Raw genomic sequence first — 20,222 nt, 5'->3', positions numbered from 1 at the left:
TTATATATGGCATTAAGGCCTCCTATTACCCTCTCCTTTATTTTACGCATTCTTCAAGGCTTACCTGTCCTTCTCCATCAATTTGTGGGTGTATTCCGTTGCATTCATTCATAAAATTGATTTCATGTTCACAAGTGTTCGTCTTAGACAGTTTGACTAAGTTCACGCCGTAACTGAGCTGTACAAAACGGGCGACAAAACATTGACATAAATAGTCCGATAATAAACCTGCAGCAAGAATACTTACAATTGATTACATTATGCTGGTAGACCATACATTATGAGGCAGAAGATGAGCCCATAAGTTCGATTCTAATAACATCGGCACAGGAATATTTATAAAATTAAATTTCGAAGCCAATACTTTTTTATTCGACCTGAAAATAGTTCTGAAATTAATCTCTGTCTTTGGATACCCTGATCTTGACACATTCCAATTTGAAAAATTTCCAATTTTTAAAAGTTCGGATATCCTGAAAATAGTTCTGAAATTAACCTCTGTCTATGGATACCCTGATCTTGCAACATTCCAGTTTTCTTATGTTCCAATTTTTAAAAGTTTCAAAAGAAAAAGAGGTAGTTCTATTCCTCCATCCCACGTATTTTTTTCCTGACATTTGTGCAGAACACTTTAAGCCACTGACTTAATTGAGAAAAACAAACAACGCGATGTACGCCATAAATTTATTAACATAAATAGCTCAGCCTGCAAGTCTCAACAACTAATTTAATTCAGGTTATTTATTTTAATCATACGAGAAATATTTATAGCAGTTGGCACCCATGTGCCAGATTAGTTAAGAAAACAAACCAGAAGACCTGGAGATATTCTTCTTCATAGAAGATGTAAAGTTCTTCTTCATAAAAGGGCTGGAGGTCTTCTTCATAGAAGAGAGTGAGGTCTTCTTCATAGAAGAGAGGAAGGTTTTCTTCAATGTCCTTTGCAAATTTCTCAATAAATATTTTATAAAAATGTCTTCTTCTTCTTATTTTTTCAGATATCAATGAGCTAATATATCGAAAGTCCACATTCTTTCCAGTTATTGAAACCGAACCACATGAAAGAAAAAACATCCTACCTACAACCAAACAAAAATAACTACACCTCTCCCAGTCCCGCCCTATAACCAAAATGATAATGGCCAAAAATGCCATGACAAAGCGAAAAACGCTAATCTTTGCCTGTTTCGGCATTGCCATTGGCCTTTGCATTGGCACCGTACTGAAAAATTATCGAGCCCTCGAAATTGTCAAACGATGTAGCCTCAAGCCGAATAATCAAAAAACCCCATACGAAATCATTGGCCTCCGACCCGAAGATACAATACAAAATTCACAGAAAAATCTTGTCTTTGTCGGTGTAATGACTGCGAAAAATTTCATCGAAGGTCGAGCGAGAGCTGTCTACGATACATGGGGTAAAGAGGTACCGGGTCGTATAGCATTTTTCAGTTCAGAAGGTTCCTTTTCGGATGAACTGCCAGTGGTGGGTTTGAAAAATGTCGATGATCGTTATCCGCCGCAAAAGAAGTCCTTCATGATGCTCTACTATATGTATGAGAATTTCATTGATAAATTTGAATGGTTTATTCGGGCGGATGATGATGTCTATATCGAACCGCAGAAATTGGAGAATTTCTTGAGATCCATTGATAGTTCCAAGCCACAATTTATAGGTAAGTAATCTTAGGGAATATCTAAAATCATATACTGATATTTGTTTTTTTATTACAGGCCAAGCTGGTAAAGGAAACTCCGAAGAATTTGGCCTGCTGTCTTTGGAGTTCGATGAAAACTTTTGCATGGGTGGTCCGGGTGTCATTTTGAGCAGTGAGACCTTAAGGAGAGGTAAGAGATCTTAAATGCAGATAATTATTTTAGTTTACTCAAAATGTAAATCTCTTCTATAGTGGCCCCTCACATACCCACCTGCTTGAAAAATCTCTACAGCACCCATGAGGATGTTGAGGTCGGGCGTTGTGTTCAAAAATTTGCCGGCATACCTTGCACCTGGAATTATGAGGTAATGTAATAGATTTCATAATTATTGTGGATTCCCAACTAAATTACTCTTTTCCGTCCTTCGACAGATGCAATATATTATGCGGCACAATTCCAGCGGTCGGGCTGCCTTCACGGGAAAATTAAAACGCAAAGAGATCCATAATGCCATATCTTTGCATCCGATTAAACAAGCACCGCTTATGTATCGTCTACACTCCTATATACAGGGTCTTAAGGCTGAAGAAATGCGTCAGGAATCGCTGATGTTGCATCGTGATATAAAACGTATGGCTAAATATTTGGAAATACCCGACGATAGTAGATATTTGGTGCCGGGTATAACGCTGATACCCGAAGAGGAGAATAGCAAACGTCACATTGAGGATCATAATATATTGGGTAGGTAGTTTTGGATAGAAATAATTATTTTTTCCAAAGAAGACCCACATGCACAGGGGTTTGACTATTGAAACCGTCCGATGGAAGGTCTCCTATCTAATGGAAGTCTATGAAAAGCCTTTCTGAAATGACAATTACTTCTACAAAAATTATGCCCCTATCCTTTTACCGACAATATCAGACCAAAACTTCTGCCCTTCTACAAAGAAGATGCAGTGCTTGCTCTCCTATGAAGGAGCCGATCTTCTGCTCTTCTATGAAGGAGCCGATCTTCTGCTCTTCTATGAAGGAGCCGATCTTCTGCTCTTCTATGAAGGAGCCGATCTTCTGCTCTTCTATGAAGGAGCAGATCTTCTGCTCGTCTATGAAGGAGCAGACCTTCTGCTGTTCTATGAAGGAGCAGACCTTCTGCTCTTCTATGAAGGAGCAGACCTTCTGCTCTTCTATGAAGGAGCAGACCTTCTGCTCTTCTATGAAGGAGTAGACCTTCTGCTCTTCTATGAAGGAGCAGACCTTCTGCTCTTCTATGAAGGGGCAGACCTTCTGCTCTTCTATGAAGGAGCAGACCTTTTGCTCTTCTATGAAGGAGCAGACCTTCTGCTCTTCTATGAAGGAGCAGACCTTCTGCTCTTCTATGAAGGAGCAGACCTTCTGCTCTTCTATGAAGGAGCAGACCTTCTGCTCTTCTATGAAGGAGCAGACCTTCTGCTCTTCTATGAAGGAGCAGACCTTCTGCTCTTCTATGAAGAAGAGGCAGACCTTCTGCTCTTCTATGAAGGAGCAGACCTTCTGCTCTTCTATGAAGAAGAGGCAGACCTTCTGCTCTTCTATGAAGAAGAGGCAGACCTTCTGCTCTTCTATGAAGATGAGCCAGACCTTCTGCTCTTCTATGAAGATGAAGCAGACCTTCTGCTCTTCTATGAAGATGATGCAGACCTTCTGCTCTTCTATGAAGATGAAGCAGACCTTCTGCTCTTCTATGAAGATGAAGCAGACCTTCTGCTCTTCTATGAAGATGAGCCAGACCTTCTGCTCTTCTATGAAGATGAGCCAGACCTTCTGCTCTTCTATGAAGATGAGCCAGACCTTCTGCGCTTCTATGAAGATGAGCCAGACCTTCTGCTCTTCTATGAAGATGAGCCAGACCTTCTGCTCTTCTATGAAGATGAGCCAGACCTTCTGCTCTTCTATGAAGATGAGCCAGACCTTCTGCTCTTCTATGAAGATGAGCCAGACCTTCTGCTCTTCTATGAAGATGAGCCAGACCTTCTGCTCTTCTATGAAGATGAGCCAGACCTTCTGCTCTTCTATGAAGATGAGCCAGACCTTCTGCTCTTCTATGAAGATGAGCCAGACCTTCTGCTCTTCTATGAAGATGAGCCAGACCTTCTGCTCTTCTATGAAGATGAGCCAGACCTTCTGTTCTTCTATGAAGATGAGCCAGACCTTCTGCTCTTCTATGAAGATGAGCCAGACCTTCTGCTGTTCTATGAAGGAGCAGACCTTCTGCTGTTCTATGAAGGAGCAGACCTTCTGTTCTTCTATGAAGGAGCAGACCTTCTGCTTTTCTATGAAGGAGCAGACCTTCTGTTCTTCTATGAAGGAGCAGACCTTCTGCTCTTCTATGAAGGAGCAGACCTTCTGCTCTTCTATGAAGGAGCCGACCTTCTGATCTTCTATGAAGGAGCCGACCTTCTGCTCCTCTATGAAGGAGCAGACCTTCTGCTCTTCTATGAAGGAGCAGCCGACCTTCTGCTCTTCTATGAAGGAGCAGACCTTCTGCTCTTCTATGAAGGAGCAGACCTTCTGCTCTTCTATGAAGGAGCAGACCTTCTGCTCTTCTATGAAGGAGCAGACCTTCTGCTCTTCTATGAAGGAGCAGACCTTCTGCTCTTCTATGAAGGAGCAGACCTTCTGCTCTTCTATGAAGGAGCAGACCTTCTGCTCTTCTATGAAGGAGCAGACCTTCTGCTCTTCTATGAAGGAGCAGACCTTCTGCTCTTCTATGAAGGAGCAGACCTTCTGCTCTTCTATGAAGGAGCAGACCTTCTGCTCTTCTATGAAGGAGCAGACCTTCTGCTCTTCTATGAAGGAGCAGACCTTCTGATCTTCTATGAAGGAGCCGACCTTCTGATCTTCTATGAAGGAGCCGTCCTTCTGCTCCTCTATGAAGGAGCAGAGCTTCTGTTTTTTTACGCAGGTACAGATATACTCTCTTATACTCGTCCGACCATTTGCTCTTCTATGAAGAATAAGTGGACTATTTGGTCTTCTATAAGGAAGAAGGCCTGATTCTCTATGGAGAAGAATCAGACCCTCTGTTTCTCATATATAAAGAAAATGACCTTGCTCTTTTATGATCGTGTGCCCCTATTATCTTTCTGAATCCCTTTTTTTAATAAATATGCATATCTTATATTCTAATATTTGAGGAACCTCTTTCGCGCCCCGAAAATAATTATTTTTGATCTCCCATAAGAAGACTAATCCTCCCACAAAACATATTTTTCTCTTCAAATATGCTTTTATTCATGACAAAATTGTTTGCCCCGACCAATACAGGCAGCATAGGCCATCAAATGGGGTATTACATTTTGTTCCATTGTTCCGGAAAATAGATGGGCCTGGGGTCCTCTCGCAAATATGGCAACATCTTCACCGGCATGTGAACCCATTTTTGTGTGAATATAACTCGGCTTGACCATATCTATAAAGGAAGAAGAAGACGAATATATATTAATAATGAGAAAATATCGATTGTAGGTCAACCCCCTCCTCCTGGTCCACACTTACAATCATCATATTTGTGTTGTGACAAATCCAAACGTTTGCCATTTTCATCTTGATACTGTTGTGGCCCAAGGGCATAATTCAATACACTATACGGGATACCCTCCAGATCACGATTATATTGATTTAGACCCAAAATGGGATTGCCACGTCCAGGATATCCGGAAATTGACATGGTATGAGAATGATCTGATGTTACCACAATTAAAGTTTCTTCTTCATTTGTCAGATCCAAGGCGGTGCGTATGGCTTCATCAAATTCCAAGGTCTCGTCTAAGGCATAGCCAGCAATCGTGTTGTGATGACCATGATCGATACGACCACCCTCAATGAAGAGATAGTAGCCTTTATCGTTTTTCTCTAACATTTTTATTGCCGCCTCGGTCATATCTTTAAGGCGTGGCTGGGAAGGTTTCGCCACTCCAGCCTTGGCATTGTATTCCATGTGCGATGAATGAAAGAGGCCCAAAAGTTTGGAAGTTTCTTGAAAATCAATTCCTTTGAGGTCTTCCAAAGTGGTAACAAGTTTTCCGTGGGCATTGCGGCCCAACCATTCTTCAACTAAATTTAAACCATCTCTACGTTCACCTTGAACGCCGAATGCATCATATTGTGAGTGGGGTATGAATTTCTTGAAGCCACCACCCATTATAACATCGAAATTTCTACCCGGTTCATTTTGTATCAATTGCTTGGCAATATCCGCACAAGGTCCATTTGTTTGGGCCTTCGTCTTTAGAATATCATAATCACTTTCCCAATTTCTATTGGCCACATGGGCATAATTACCCGAAGGACTGGCATGGGTGACAGTTGTTGTGGTAACAATACCCGTCGATTTTCCTGCCATCTGGGCCCACTGAGCTATAGATTCGGTGTGGTAATCGGGATTTGAACTCAGGGAACAATTATTAAAGGTAACATGACCATTTACACCAATCATTAGAAGATTTGTTTTAACTCCTGTCAAATAGGCCGTGGCTGAGCAGGCCGAATCTGCAGTCTGGCCATTTGTACAGTAGGTCTAAAGGTGGAGAAAAAAAATAGAATATTTTTTTTTAATTTAAAAAGTTTTTTCTCTTACCTTACTTAAGCCCGTATAAGGAAATTTTTCCATTGTCAGTACCGACTCCTCGCCAGGACGTCCCTCACGCTGCCCCTTAAGTATACGTGCTGCTGTCAGGGTACTTATGGACATACCATCACCCAAAAAGAATATCACATTTTTGGCCCGTTTATTTTTAAGGCGCAACCCGGCCCGTTGTTTCACCGCCCTTTGGGCATTCTCAATCCAATATTGAGAATCTTTTTCCGGTTTGGGTGTGATTTTATTTTGTGCCAATTCCGCTGGCATATTTCTGGCAATATGGGCTTTTGGTTCAAATAGCTCGCCATGGTAGAATTCCTCATCGAATTCCTTATGCGAATGGACGCCAATGGAACATAATGACAACATCAGAACCAAACCTAATAACTTTCCAATCTCGCGCGTCATTTTTTCAGTTTTCGTTTTGGGTTCGTTCTTTTCTTCCTCAATATTTGAAACTAAATGAAAAAATTTTGAAAACCAACGATTTATTTAAGCTTTTTTCCTGCCACCTACAATATTTTATCATTTCGTTTTTTTCTGTTTTACTTTCTTAAACCTAGACTTCTTTCTTGTCATGACCATATCACCATGGCCCTCCAGCTGTGAGGCCCATTTAATGAAGATAAGGTTCACAATTGTTTCAGGTTAGAAACTTACGGAATTGATAAAAAACGAAAACAACACGACTGCACGCAATACTGGATACGAATTAGTACGAAGACGTGTGTTGTTTTTTTATTTTTTTGTATAAAAACTACGGGCCTTCCGAAGGGGCCTTTTGAATGAGCTATACGAATTATGTAGCAATATTTGCTGCTTCTGCAACAGCAGGAGGTCTTCTGCTTCTTCTTCATAAAAGAGCAACAAAGTCCGTTTTTTTTTCTTAATAAAGGGGCAGGAGATGTTTCTTCGTAGAAGAGCTGAAGGTCTTCTCCTTCATAAACTAAACAAAGTCTGTTCCTTCACAGAAGTGCTGAAAGTCTGATTCTTCTTCAGAAAGGAACAGAAAATCTGCTTATTTAAAGAAGGCCAGGAGGTCTGCCCCTTCATAGAAGAGCATAAGGGCTGTTCCTTCATAGAAGAACAAATGGTCTGCATAGTCCTCTTCTTCATAGTGGAGCTGAAGTTCTGCTTCTTCTTCATAGTACAGCTGAAATTCTGCTTCTTCTTCATAGAAGAGCTGAAGGTCTGCTTCTTCTTCATAGAAGAGCTGAAGGTCTGCTTCTTCTTCATAGAAGAGCTGAAGGTCTGCTTCTTCTTCATAGAAGAGCTGAAGGTCTGCTTCTTCTTCATAAATGAGCCGAACTTCTGCTTCTTCTTCATAGAACTGCTGAATTTCTGCTTCTCCTTTATAGAAGAGCTGAAGGTCTGCTTCTTCTTCATAGAAGAACAGAAGATCTGCTTCTTATTCATAGAAGAGCTAATGGTCTGCTTCTTCATAGAAGAGCTAAAGGTCTGTTTCTTCTTCATAGAAGAGCTGAAGGTCTGTTTCTTCTTCATAGAAGAGCTGAAGTTCGGCTTCTTCTTCATAGAAGAACAGAAGGTCTGCATCTTCTTAATAGAAGAGCTAAATGTCTGCTTCTTCTTCATTGAAGAGCTAAAGGTCTGCTTCTTCTTCATAGAATAGTTGAAGGTCTGTTTTTTCTTCATAGAAGAGCTGAGGTTCTGCTTCTTCTTCATAGAAGAGCTGAAGGTCTGGTTCTTCTTCATAGAAGAGCTGAAGGTCTGGTTCTTCTTCATAGAAGAACCGAAGGTCTGCTTCTTCTTTATAGGGGATCTGAAGATCTATTTCTTCTCCATAAAATAGCTGAAGGTCTACTTCTTCTTCACAGAAGAGTGGAAATTCTACTCCTTCAATAAATAAAAGGCTACGAGGGCAGTTCGGAAAGTTCTTAGCCTGGCACAAAAAAGACGCATCCGCAATTTTTTACAATGGAAAAATTAGAAATGGTTGCTTGTATTGTAAAAAAATGCGGATGCTTCTTTTTTGAACACATGTTTTTGTATGAAGGAGTTACCAGATCGAATCAAAATTTAACGTGTGTTCATAACAGAGATGGAAGTCTCTAAAACACCTAACTTTTTCTGTTTAAACTGCATTTTCTGTGCTAGGCTAAGAACTTTCCGAACTGCACTCGTGTTCCTTCATATAAGAGGAAGGAACACGAGGGTATTTCGGAAAGTAGCTGAAGTTTTTTTTCTTCTTTACAAAAGCTGAAGCTACTCCTTCATAGCAAAGCTAAAGGTATGCTTCTTCTTCATCTTATAAGAGCAGAAGACCAACCTTCTTCTTCTTTACCTTATTTTTTTCGTATTTTCCCGTCTTTAACTTCCTTTTTTATTTCCACCCCTATTTCCAGGCATTAGTCCCGATTTAAATAAATACGTTCCAAAGACCAAAGAGGACCTTTTGGAATGGTCATTTATTGCACGCGGCCTCTATTCCATTGAACATGCAAATCCAAAACATAAAATCGATTCCGCCACCCGGGAAGGTTTGGAAGATGTCATAACGGAAGTCATGGAAAATATCAATAATTATTCCCGGCAACGGGGTCGTGTCATTGAATTTCGTGAATTATTATATGGCTACAGCAGATTGAATACCCTGCATGGACAAGATTTGATATTGGACCTGTTACTGATCTATAAAAAATATCGTGGCAAGAAAATGACAGTCCCAGTGAGACGTCATCTCTATGTGCAGCGGGCATTTACGGGAATTTTCGTGAAAGAGTTTGAGGAGGATTTCTATAATACCACGGTGCAGAGGAGTGAGTAAAAATTTTTTTGGAAACCTTTTTGTTCGGTTTTTCTCATTTTGTTGTTGTTTTTCTCTTCTTCTAGGTTTCTTCAAACACATTTTGAATCAGGGCGTGGAAAAACTCTCCAATCATTTTTCCTTGCCGGGAATTCTACCCTCATCGCGTACCTCAAGCGTGGGGGCAAATTCCAAAATCGTTTTTGTTTTGCCCATTGCCGGCCGTTTGTCTACCTTTAAGAGGTTTTTGGACACCTATGAATCTGTGGCCATTGCTGAGGATAAAAATTGTGATTTACTTGTGGTGATTTTTGGCAGCCAAGATGAGATACGCGACCATTTGGAATTGCTGCGACAATTGAAGAGCCGCAACATTTACCAACAAATCAATTATATACAGCGACAAGAAGATTTCTCAAGAGGTGTGGCCTTGGACACCGCCGCCCGTTCCTCCTACATACAAGATGATAATATAATACTCTTCATTGACGTGGATATGGTCTTTAAACTGGAAACTCTGCAAAGAATACGCATGAACACAATACAGGGTAGTCAAGTCTATTTGCCAATTGTTTTCAGTCAATATGACCCGAAACGCCAGCAACAGGAATTCATAGCGCCCGAAGAAATCACCAATGAATCGGGTTATTTTCGACAATTTGGATTTGGTATTTGTGCCATTTACAAATCGGATATTATGGATGAAAGCATAAATGGTTTCGATAAAGACATTACCGGTTGGGGTCTGGAGGATGTTAAGTTTCTGGAGAAAATTGTCAAAAATGGCCATCAACAAAATACGTTTATGGTCAATACAGCCGAAGTGTCGGAAGATTATAATGCCAAGGCAGCCCAGCTGAGACGTTTATCCATTTTTCGGGCACCCGATCCCAGTTTGGTACACATTTATCATGACATTAGCTGTGATGTGAATTTGGAAGTGGCCCAGTACAATATGTGTTTGGGTACCAAGGCGAATTCCGTGGGCAGCACAAAACTCATGGAGAGCATATTCTTCAATAGTGTGGATAATTTGGAGTTTATTAAAGAATTTAATCGTCGAAAAGAGGTTAGGTGAAAAGGAGAGTTTGTTTTTAAAATGGGTTAAGTATTTTTAAATAGGGTGGGTTATTATTTTTATTATATATTATTATTACCGAATTAGTTTATATTTTTATATAATTGTAATTAAAAAAAGTGTTGCTATAACGGTTTAGTTCACTATGAATTGAAATTGCATTTTGTTGCAAAAAGACATTGCACCGGAAAAGAGGAGTTAAGAAGAAGAAGAATAATGATATAAGTATACGTCATTTTTTTGGAAATGTTCTGAATTTATATTTATAATATAATAATTATTAATTTTATATCAAAATACATATATAAAAGAATAGGGTCCACAGTTATCTAATCTGCCGATATTTTATAATATTATTTTGGAAAATAATTTTAATAGGCATAGAGGCTAAGAACCCATTTGAACCTTCAGAACCTTCATCACAGTATATAACAAATATACATACCTTCAAGAAATTCCCAACATGTAATCAAATTGAGTATACATGTCAGTGAAGGGCGTTGAAGTCAATACCTGCATATAATGTTCTGCTCGCGAAAAGAGAACCAAGGAACACTAATGGAGACATGATCACATAGCATTCAATTTATTATTATTTATTGGCATGAGAGAAGAAAGTGAACACCATTTCCAGTTGAACCTGGCCTTAAAACGCTTTAACATTTTTTCTTTAAAAAACCGTCCATGCCTTAGATCTGAAAAAAAAATCTCTAAAAATCCTCGACTTAGATCTGAAAAAAATCTTTAAAAATTCTCGACTTATATCTGTAATCTTAAACGTCTGCAATTTTATACCATCCACCATAGTATGGAGGGTATATTACATTTGTCATTCCGTTTATAACACATAGAAATATTCATTTCCGACCCTGTAAAAATATATATAAAATTCTTGATCAGGGACATATGAAAAAAATCTTTAAAAATCCAAGCCATAGATCTGAAAAAAAGAACACCATTTCCAGTTGAACCTGGTCTTAAAACGCTTTAATTTTTTTCTTTAAAAACCCGCACCTTAGATGTGAATATAAATCTGAAAAAATTCTTTAAAAATTCATGCCTAAGATCTGAAGGAACATTTGAAAAAATTCTTTAAAAAATCATGCTTAAGATTTAAAAAAAAATCTTTAAAAAATCAAGCCTACGATCTGAAGGGACCTCTGAAAAAAACTCTTTAAAAGTCCACGCCTTAGATCTGAAAATAATTTTTAAAAAATCGAGGCCTTAGATCTGAAGGGACATATGAAAAAATTGTTAAAAAATCCAAGCCATAGATCTGAAAAAAAAAATCTTTAAAAGTCCATGCCTTAGATCTGAAAAAAAATCTCTAAAAATCCTCGACTTAGATCTGAAAAAAATCTTTAAAAATTCTCGACTTATATCTGTAATGTGAAACGTCTGCAATTTTATACCATCCACCATAGTATGGAGGGTATATTACATTTGTCATTCCGTTTATAACACATAGAAATATTCATTTCCGACCCTATAAAGTATATATATATTCTTGATCATGGTACAATTCTAAGTCGATCTAGCCATGTCCGCCCGCCCGTCTGTTGTAATCATGCTATCTTCTGAAGGAATTGAGATAGGGTGCTGAAATTTTGTTTAGGGTTGTCTTTTGTCTGCTGACAGGTCAAGTTCGAAAATAAGACAAATAGGTCCACGTTTAGGCATAGGACTCATATAAGGGTACCCCTCAATTTTCGGTATTCTGGGACTTAAGGGCGCATTTTTCAAGCGAATTCGCTAAAGTTCAGCACATTGTGTTCTTCTTGGGTGCCTAATGTCTCCACAAAAAATTATAAATATTGGTCAACTTTTTCTGGTAGCCTCCATATAAAGGTACCCCTAATTTCCTGTATTTTGGGGGGTCTTAAGCGAGTTTTTCTATCAAATTCGCTGAAATTTGGAACATTGGGTACTTATTGGGTACCAAATGTCTCTACTAAAAATTATAAATATTGGTCTACTTTTTCTGGTAGCCCCCATATAACGGTATCCCCAATTTTCGGTATTTTGAGGGTTCTTAAGCGCGTTTTTCAACCGAATTCGATGAAATTTCGTAATAGACCTTTCAAAAATATTCTTTAAAAATGCCAAACTCATATAGCCCACTTAAAAAATTAACGTCTATATTTAAAAAAAAATCTGGAGAGTTACGTTGATTTTAACTGGCAAGGTCTAGAGATGTAATACTCATCACGGACATGGTATAAAAAATCAATATAAATATCAATATCGGTTACATTGGCATCTATTTTGTTCAGTGGTTTAAAGGCGAGTCAACATTTTAAAACCTCAAAATAGATCTTCGGTTTAATTTGTTTACAAAAATAAAATAAAAAAAAGAAAATATTTATTACTTTATAAGAACACAGCAAGAAAACTAAAATCCCTTCTAACTCAAACCAAAAAAAACTATATTTAAAGCTCAAATAAACAAACAATTAAAATATTACAATATGTTTTATATAGCTTACAAAGCTAAAGAAAACCATTAAATTTTATTAAATTAATCTAAGCTAGAAAAAAAACAAGTATTAACTATTGACAATAAAAATTCATTAGTTTCATAAGGGGTGACAAAAAGAAAAAAAAACGGATCACAAAACCAAACATTAATTGCCTTTTAAAATTTAAGAACAAAAAAAAACTAGCATTAAGTAGTTCATAAAAAATAGATTTATAAAATATTAAATAAGTTAATTATTTAATATATATCGTATTTAATTTAATTCATTGAAAAATAAACAAGATAAATGCATTTCTTTAATGTAGATTTTTTTGTTCATTTGTCTTTAGTTTTAAACATTTTGTATTGAATAAAGAAATTATTTATTATAAAGAAAACACACACACTATATTATATATATTATATAAGTATTATGTGATATGTTTATAAATGGAAGAAAAATAAATAATAAAATAATATTTTAAAATAAAAAAGTACTCTTTTCTTTTCATTTAAATAGAAATTAATTATTCATGAAAACTCCACATACTAAATAATTCATCATAAGGAAATTAAGTTGAATGACTTGTATATAAACGGGAAGGATATTTATTGTCCGATTTGTCATCTCGAAAATTTTTTCCCGACATTTTCCACAAAAATTTTTTTACATAAATTCGACCGGTTGTATATCCAATAGCGCCAGTGTTTTATAAAGTATTTCTCTTACAGCCCGTATTAGATATATACGAGCATATACATAAGGCATTAATTGATCACGTTTTTCCTATAAATACACAAAAGGTAATAATTAACAGAAAATGGTTCCTTTGAATTTCAATTTCATTACTTACAGTTAAAATACGTATCCTTCTATAGTAAACACTAAATATGGCTACTAAACCATTTAGAAATCGGATAATTAAATGTGTTGCACAAATGCCACGTTCCAATTGTTCCAGACAACGATCAATTAGATCGGGAAATCCAGCTAAGTATGCAAATACCAATTGCCATTCTTCCTGAAAATTTAAAAATGATACATTAAAAAATAACGACGGTGTCCTAATACAATATGTATGTGCTCAAACAGTCAATCTCTAATACACACTTAAAAACCAGTAAGAAAAGTTTAAAAGTCGGACGGGGCCGACTATATGATACCATTCACCACTTTGGGTACATACAAGAGATGTTAATATCTACTATATCCTGCAGATAGAACAGACATAGAATTTTTGGAGGACCATTGAGATGGAAACGGGCGATATTAAATGTGCTACCTAGAAAATCTGAACCGATTTTAATAAAACTTCGCAGACACCAGTCTAGACCTAATTCAGTGCTCTGTGCAGAGTTTTGTCCCAATATTGGGTGTTTGGCGCATCATTTAATTTAATTTCATTTCATCTTTATTTACTAAAGACAAAACTATATATGGGAGCAATATCTAAATCTGAACTAATTTTAACAAAACTTCGCAGACATCGGTCTGGACCTAATTATATAAATTAAATTAAGTACTCTGTGCAAAATTTTGTCTCAATCGGAAAAAGTATTGGGAATTTGGTGCATTATTCACATAAAATCGGACGAAACTATATATGGGAGCTATATCTAAATATGAACCGATTTAAAGAAAACTTCGCAGACATCAGTCTGGACCTAATTCAGTACTCTGTGCAAAATTTTGTCTCAATCGGAAAAAATATTGGGAGTTTGGTGCATCATTCACATAAAATTGAACGTAAATATATATGGAAGCTATATCTAAATCTGAACCGATTTTAACAAAACTTCGCAGACATCAGTCTGGACCTATTTCAGTACTCTGTTCAATATTTTGTCCGAATCGGACACATATTGGGAGTTTGGTGCATCATTCACATAAAATCGGACGAAAGTATATATGGGGGCTATATCTAAATCTTAACCGAGCTATATCTAAATATGAACCGATTTAAACAAAACTTCGCAGACATCAGTCTGGACCTAATTCAGTACTCTGTGCAATATTTTGTCCGAATCGGACACATATTGGGAGTTTGGTGCATCATTCACATAAAATCGGACGAAAGTATTTATGGGGGCTATATCTAAATCTTAACCGAGCTATATCTAAATATGAACCGATTTAAACAAAACTTCGCAGACATCAGTGTGGACCTAATTCAGTACTCTGTGCAAAATTTTGTCCGAATCGGACACATATTGGAAGTTTGGTGCATCATTCACATAAAATCGGACGAAAGTATTTATGGGGGCTATATGTAAATCTTAACCGAGCTATATCTAAATATGAACCGATTTAAACAAAACTTCGCAGACATCAGTCTGGACCTAATTCAGTACTTTGTGCAAAATTTTGTCCGAATCGGAAACATATTGGGAGTTTGGTGCATCATTCACATAAAATTGAACGAAACTATATATGGAAGCTATATCTAAATCTGAATCGATTTAATCAAAACTTCGCACACATCAGTCTGGACCTAATTCAGTACTCTGTGCAAAATTTTGTCCTATATGGGGACTATATCTAAATATGAACCGATTTCAATAGGGTTCCTTGGGCCAAATAAGTGAACTGTGCCAAATTTCATCCAAATCGGATCATAAATGCGACCTGTACTTTGTTCACAAAAATACATGGACGGACGGACGGACAGGCGGACATGCGTAAATCGACTCAGAAAGTGATTCTATCCATATTCTCAAAAGGAACCATGGGTCTATCTCGATTCCTTTTGCCTGTTACAAACAAATGCACAAATACGTAATTCCCTGTACCACAGTGTGGTGAAGGGTATAAAAATTCTTCAAAAATAGACGTTGACGACGTATATCATCAAAAACATTCCTTAAAAAGCCTGAATTAATATATTTTTTAAAAATCCACGCCTTATTTGGTACTTGAAAAAATGTCCATTTAAATATCCATTCCTATGTTGGTACTTGAAAAAATAACCATTTAAATATCCATTCCTATGTCGGTACTTGAAAAAATATCCATTTAAATATCCACTCCTATGTTGGAAAAATATCCATTTAAATATCCACTTTTATGTTGGTACTTAAAAAAATATTCTTTAAAAAATTCACGCCTCTTTTGGCACACGAAAAAAAATTCTTTAAAAATCCAAGCCTCTGTTGGTACTTGAAAAGTATTCTTTAAAAAATCTACGCCTCTGTTGGTACTTGAAAAATATTCTTTAAAAAATACATGGCTCTGTTGGTACTTGAAAAATATTCTTTAAAAAATCCACGCCTCTTTTGATCGTTGAAAACATATTCATTAAAAACGCCTCTGTTGGTCGTTGAAAATATATTCTTTAAAAAAATTACCATTAGCCTCTGAAAATATTTTTTAAATGTAGGCTTTTGTCTCGAAAGTACCTACAAATTCTTTAAATTTGCCGATTTAGACTTAGCGTTCTGAACCCTTTCCCTTAGAAAATCAAAAGTAAACTAACCTCTTCATTAATTAAATTCCAATCGATATCACATATGTCCGGTATTGGTTCATAAGATCTCTTCTCAATTCGCTCGTCAAATGTCCGTAGCAATGATTCAAGTCGTGCCGAATTATAGAGGATAAATGAAGCACCCTTTGTACTGCCCTGACCATTGCGTATTATCTGTACGGGACTTGTATGTTTAACTTCAAGTAAATCCACGGTGACAGCAGCACAGCCAAGACGTTCCATGAGAGCACAAAATCGGGCATCTTGCTTCACACGAACACCATATTTATGCAGGGCCATTAAACACATGTCGTTGGAACGCAAACTATGGCAAATGATAAAAAATAAAAAAAAGAAAATTTTCAGAAAAAAAGTTAAAGACAATTATTATGGCTACTTATACCTTATATATTCCTGGGTGGGTAATTGACAAATTTTCCCCTTGGTAGAGGGATCAGTAACTAAACCACATTTAATTTTAACTGTAGAATTGCCTTCCACTTTATCGGAGGGTACTTTTGAGGCAACACTTAAAATATTCACATTTATAATAGATTTCTCCTCCTCTTGCTCTTCTTTATCCACAATATTCCATTTTGAATAGGCCAGCAATTTTCGTAAGGTATCATACATAAGCTTTGTACGATAATACGAAAGATCTTCGGCTTTCAAACCATATTCTTGTAATGGTTTCACATGGACATAACGTTTGTCACTTTTCCTCAGGTGACCGTAGGAACTATCACACAATACCTGTTGAATCAACAATTTAATTATCGTTGACCTTTGCAAATATAAATGGCACCTCTCTTGTTTTATATTCAATTTGGCAAGAGGGAATGTCCAAGACTTGGATACATCTATTAGATCATTGGTGGTATTGGCTTCTTGGGAATCACTGAGTTTATCAAAGGCCTCCGTTTTTAATGTGAACCCGTTTGTGGATGGAAAATACTTTAACCAAATTTCTGAAGTCAACGGAAAGCTTACATCTCCATTGGCCACCAATTTTTCATTGTGGATTCTGATTAAGGTAGAGGCGTGATGACAATTGTCTATGGCTTCGGGACTACCTTGGGGAAATTCAACAAAATGTTGTGTTACATTCTGCAGTAATGTGTGGTAAGGATTTTCCATTGCAATTTCGATATTTATTGGCAGTGCTATGAAACGATCGCTCAGTCCGTCTGAACCTTAGGACACAAAATTCCGGATTTTTGCTGATGTACCAAACAACTGGTGCATGTTACGAATGAGAGTGGAAAGCATGAAGGCAAAAAAGCATGCATTATGTTTACGAATGAGAAGAGCTAAATGGTGGAAACAGCTGCAAGTCGCTGAACCCAATGTAGATTTAATTAGGTATATGGATTAGAACTGCTGCTCTTCGGAATAAAAGAGTTCGTGATTTAAAATAAAGTATTGAAATAATGAACTCCGTACTTCCGGGACTCCGAAATTTCAAAAAACCTTAGTTTTTATTACTTTTATTGGGAAACCATATTAAAATATTTAAAATTATTGGTTATCGGCCGGGAAGTACGGAACACTCTATTTCATTCAAACTTTTTACATCCTAAAATAAATGTAATAAAAAAATTGATCTACCTTGACACTAAGCAGTGATTCCCTAGACCTCCGCATAGCAAACAACAACTGCTCTTTGACAATAATCTGGTTTGGGGTTTCATAAGATTGTAGATTTAGGGTGTTGTTTCGTTACTCAGAAGGGGGCTGCATCATGGTTACCTTTCCGGAGTCCTTTTTACATTGTTACATGGCATCAGCAATTTCTCATCATTCGGAGACCCTCTAGAAGGTTCTGATTGATTTGAAGTCCCTAGCATCATATACCCGGTTATGCGCGGGAAACTCAAAGTTCTCTGCTCCGTTGGGGGAACAAAGGAAAAACAATAATTATAATTAGGGCTTAGGATTTAAAGGGGGTAGCCGGAGAAACTATGTCACTTCTATTAGCTTTAGTCATAAGTCTATAGGCAATAAACATGTAAGCTCGGACGGATTGGGTGTGTCGTGAGGGATTTGCTGTCAGGAGGGATACCTATTTAGAGTTACAGGGGGCGCTGCCGATACTAATTGAGTACATTGCTGGACCTTGTTTCTGCGAGAATCGAACGGGTTTGCCTAGGTAGAAGCTCCTCACTCTCCGAAGTTACAGGAGGGTGTTGGAGTAGGACTTTATTGCATCTGTAGCTATTTATTCATGTATCTTTTGTACGCAACTCTGATGAGTTCTTAGAAGTGAGAGGTATAAAAAGTGATAAGGGGAAAGAAATTCAAAAGAGAATCGTAGAGAGAAGCAGTTGAAAATAGTTGAATAGATAAACCCAGACTTATGGCTTCGGAGACCGTCAGTTGATGCACGGTTTTCATCGCGTTCGTTATCGACAATTTGTTGACGTTCGATGGAATGATGGATGCCATCACGATAGCGTCTGAAGAGCGGATGTGTCGCGGAGCAGATCTGCCATCACTGTGTGATTTGGATGGCACGCAGGTAGCATACCAGCAGAAACTGTCCCGTCAACAACACATTATGTTGTTTGACAGCATCCTGGTCTCCACATGTACGTGATCGACGCACGTCTTCTTGGCAGAGTCGGTAGCAATTCGGAGTGCATTTATTTGTGCCGTATGCAGGGATCTCCATTGTTTGTCCCTAAGGAAAGAAGTCGTTACCAACGACTTTTTTATCCTTGCCCTAGGAGGTGCCAGCCAAAGCTTTCAGAACTTTATTCCTAACTTTCACCTTCTGGTTGGTGTATGTAGTTTGAATGCGAGGAGAAATTAATGAGATTATCGAAGACCACTCCATCGATGTTCGTACCAAACATTTTGTGGATGCTTGCAAAGCTGAATCATGCCACGCATAAATGGGAATTTATTTTGCCTCAAAGATTTAAGATCAACTTTGGTATCCTAACTGCAAATGGTGAAGCACTGATGGGCACGATGTCGTCTAACACCCAGGGAAATAACCTTACGAAAGCTGTTTACCTAGGTCCTAGAAATTCGTTATTTAGGGTCGTCTGGTCCTTAAAACCGATTTCGTGGAACCAGGTATATACCCGAACTTCCAGGTCTAATAACCGGGTTTCCAATTTCCTTTCGAATTGTATAGCAAAAATTGACTTAGTCCCACCTATTTTTACATCTATCAGCTGATTGACATTCGTCCATGTCTCGTTCAAGATGATCGGCGTTATGCATTACACACATTTCGTAAACATTCTCCGTTGTCTTCCTCTATTCCCAACTTCTCAACGTGTGGAACGTTTTTAAATTTGTTCGGTTTATTTCATTCGGCTTCACTCAACACACAAAGCAATCAACGCGTTTGTTTGGAATTGATTGGATTTGCATTTCAACACAAAAAATGGTAATTTCTATTTAAATTTCATTAAATTCTCAATTAACATGCTCAATATTCTATTTTTAGAATATGAGAAAATGTCATACGAGCAGGTCGCTTTGGTTGACCCTTGGCGTTGTGCTGCTGGCGGCTGTGGTTGATTCATACGACAAGGAAATGACTGTTCACATCGATGCGGGAAAGAAAGAATGCTATTTTCATCCTGTCAAAGCCGGCGAAACCATCGATATTGAATATCAGGTAATAGACGGTGGCCACGGAGATTTGGATATTAGTTTTTCGTTGGCTGATCCCATTGGACTGATAATTGTTAGCGATTTTAAGAAACCAGAGAATATACATCGTCATGATGTCCAAAAGGAGGGTGACTATCGTTTCTGTTTCGACAACACCTTCAGTACATTCAATAGAAAGACGGTCTTCTTTGAATTGATTGTCGAAAAGGAGGGTGAACAAAATTTGGGCGATGATCAGTGGAATGATGTATTCGAGGGTTTAACACCAGAAGAATTCTATGACATGAAAGTACAAGATATTATGGATTACATAGGGCGTATTCGCATGCAAATGACTAAAGCGCGACAGATCCAGGATATGTTAAGGTCGCATGAGGCACGCGATCGTAATTTGGCTGAATCGAATTTCATTAAAGTGAATACATGGTCATTGTTTCAAATTTGCGCCATGATTGCTGTGGGTTTGTTACAAGTTTTCCTGGTGCGCAGTATATTCGATACGAATACCCGCATGAGTAAATTATGGCAACGCATGCATCTGTGAAATT

General features: G+C 37.6%; 4 protein-coding genes across 4 annotated transcripts; 2 read left to right on the top strand and 2 right to left on the bottom strand.

The window, feature by feature from the left end:
- Positions 1 to 1,134: 1,134 nt before the first annotated feature.
- On the top strand, positions 1,135 to 10,122 carry LOC133337651 (chondroitin sulfate synthase 1). The gene is made up of 6 exons (XM_061545861.1): positions 1,135 to 1,676; positions 1,735 to 1,848; positions 1,911 to 2,023; positions 2,091 to 2,403; positions 8,644 to 9,057; positions 9,131 to 10,122. The coding sequence occupies exons 1-6, from the start codon at positions 1,139 to 1,141 to the stop codon at positions 10,120 to 10,122; spliced, it is 2,484 nt and encodes an 827-aa protein (XP_061401845.1). The 5' UTR covers positions 1,135 to 1,138.
- Positions 4,929 to 6,688, bottom strand: LOC133337670 (alkaline phosphatase). Its single transcript, XM_061545880.1, has 3 exons — positions 6,278 to 6,688; positions 5,197 to 6,217; positions 4,929 to 5,110 (listed from the first exon to the last, which is right to left on the bottom strand). The coding sequence occupies exons 1-3, from the start codon at positions 6,686 to 6,688 to the stop codon at positions 4,929 to 4,931; spliced, it is 1,614 nt and encodes a 537-aa protein (XP_061401864.1).
- Positions 10,123 to 13,247: 3,125 nt separating the features above from the next.
- On the bottom strand, positions 13,248 to 17,181 carry LOC133337619 (uncharacterized). The gene is made up of 4 exons (XM_061545833.1): positions 16,448 to 17,181; positions 16,054 to 16,369; positions 13,435 to 13,602; positions 13,248 to 13,367 (listed from the first exon to the last, which is right to left on the bottom strand). The coding sequence occupies exons 1-4, from the start codon at positions 17,179 to 17,181 to the stop codon at positions 13,248 to 13,250; spliced, it is 1,338 nt and encodes a 445-aa protein (XP_061401817.1).
- Positions 17,182 to 19,558: 2,377 nt separating this feature from the next.
- On the top strand, positions 19,559 to 20,222 carry LOC133337629 (transmembrane emp24 domain-containing protein 5). The gene has a single exon (XM_061545842.1). It carries the CDS (start codon positions 19,595 to 19,597, stop codon positions 20,216 to 20,218), a length of 624 nt encoding a protein of 207 aa, XP_061401826.1. The 5' UTR covers positions 19,559 to 19,594; the 3' UTR covers positions 20,219 to 20,222.

This window comes from Musca vetustissima, unplaced genomic scaffold, assembly GCF_032173495.1.
Source record: "Musca vetustissima isolate MV318-11 ecotype Yass unplaced genomic scaffold, APGP_CSIRO_Mvet_v1 utg66220, whole genome shotgun sequence".
NCBI classification, from domain to species: Eukaryota; Metazoa; Arthropoda; class Insecta; order Diptera; family Muscidae; genus Musca; species Musca vetustissima.
Note: the sequence above shows the minus strand (reverse complement) of the source record. Positions and strands in the feature narration are given on the sequence as shown.

Excerpts from the sequence above, each read along its gene's own strand:
- LOC133337619 (XM_061545833.1), bottom strand. The coding sequence starts at position 17,181 with ATGGAAAATCCTTACCACACATTACTGCAGAATGTAACACAACATTTT. Across the intron at positions 13,603-16,053 it reads GGAATTTAATTAATGAAGAG|GAAGAATGGCAATTGGTATT; the intron begins GTTAGTTTACTT and ends TTAAATTTTCAG. Across the intron at positions 13,368-13,434 it reads GAAGGATACGTATTTTAACT|GAAAAACGTGATCAATTAAT; the intron begins GTAAGTAATGAA and ends GTGTATTTATAG.
- LOC133337629 (XM_061545842.1), top strand. The coding sequence starts at position 19,595 with ATGACTGTTCACATCGATGCGGGAAAGAAAGAATGCTATTTTCATCCT.
- LOC133337651 (XM_061545861.1), top strand. The coding sequence starts at position 1,139 with ATGGCCAAAAATGCCATGACAAAGCGAAAAACGCTAATCTTTGCCTGT. Across the intron at positions 1,849-1,910 it reads CAGTGAGACCTTAAGGAGAG|TGGCCCCTCACATACCCACC; the intron begins GTAAGAGATCTT and ends TCTCTTCTATAG. Across the intron at positions 2,024-2,090 it reads CTTGCACCTGGAATTATGAG|ATGCAATATATTATGCGGCA; the intron begins GTAATGTAATAG and ends GTCCTTCGACAG.
- LOC133337670 (XM_061545880.1), bottom strand. The coding sequence starts at position 6,688 with ATGACGCGCGAGATTGGAAAGTTATTAGGTTTGGTTCTGATGTTGTCA. Across the intron at positions 6,218-6,277 it reads CTTATACGGGCTTAAGTAAG|ACCTACTGTACAAATGGCCA; the intron begins GTAAGAGAAAAA and ends CTCCACCTTTAG. Across the intron at positions 5,111-5,196 it reads ACAACACAAATATGATGATT|ATATGGTCAAGCCGAGTTAT; the intron begins GTAAGTGTGGAC and ends CTTCCTTTATAG.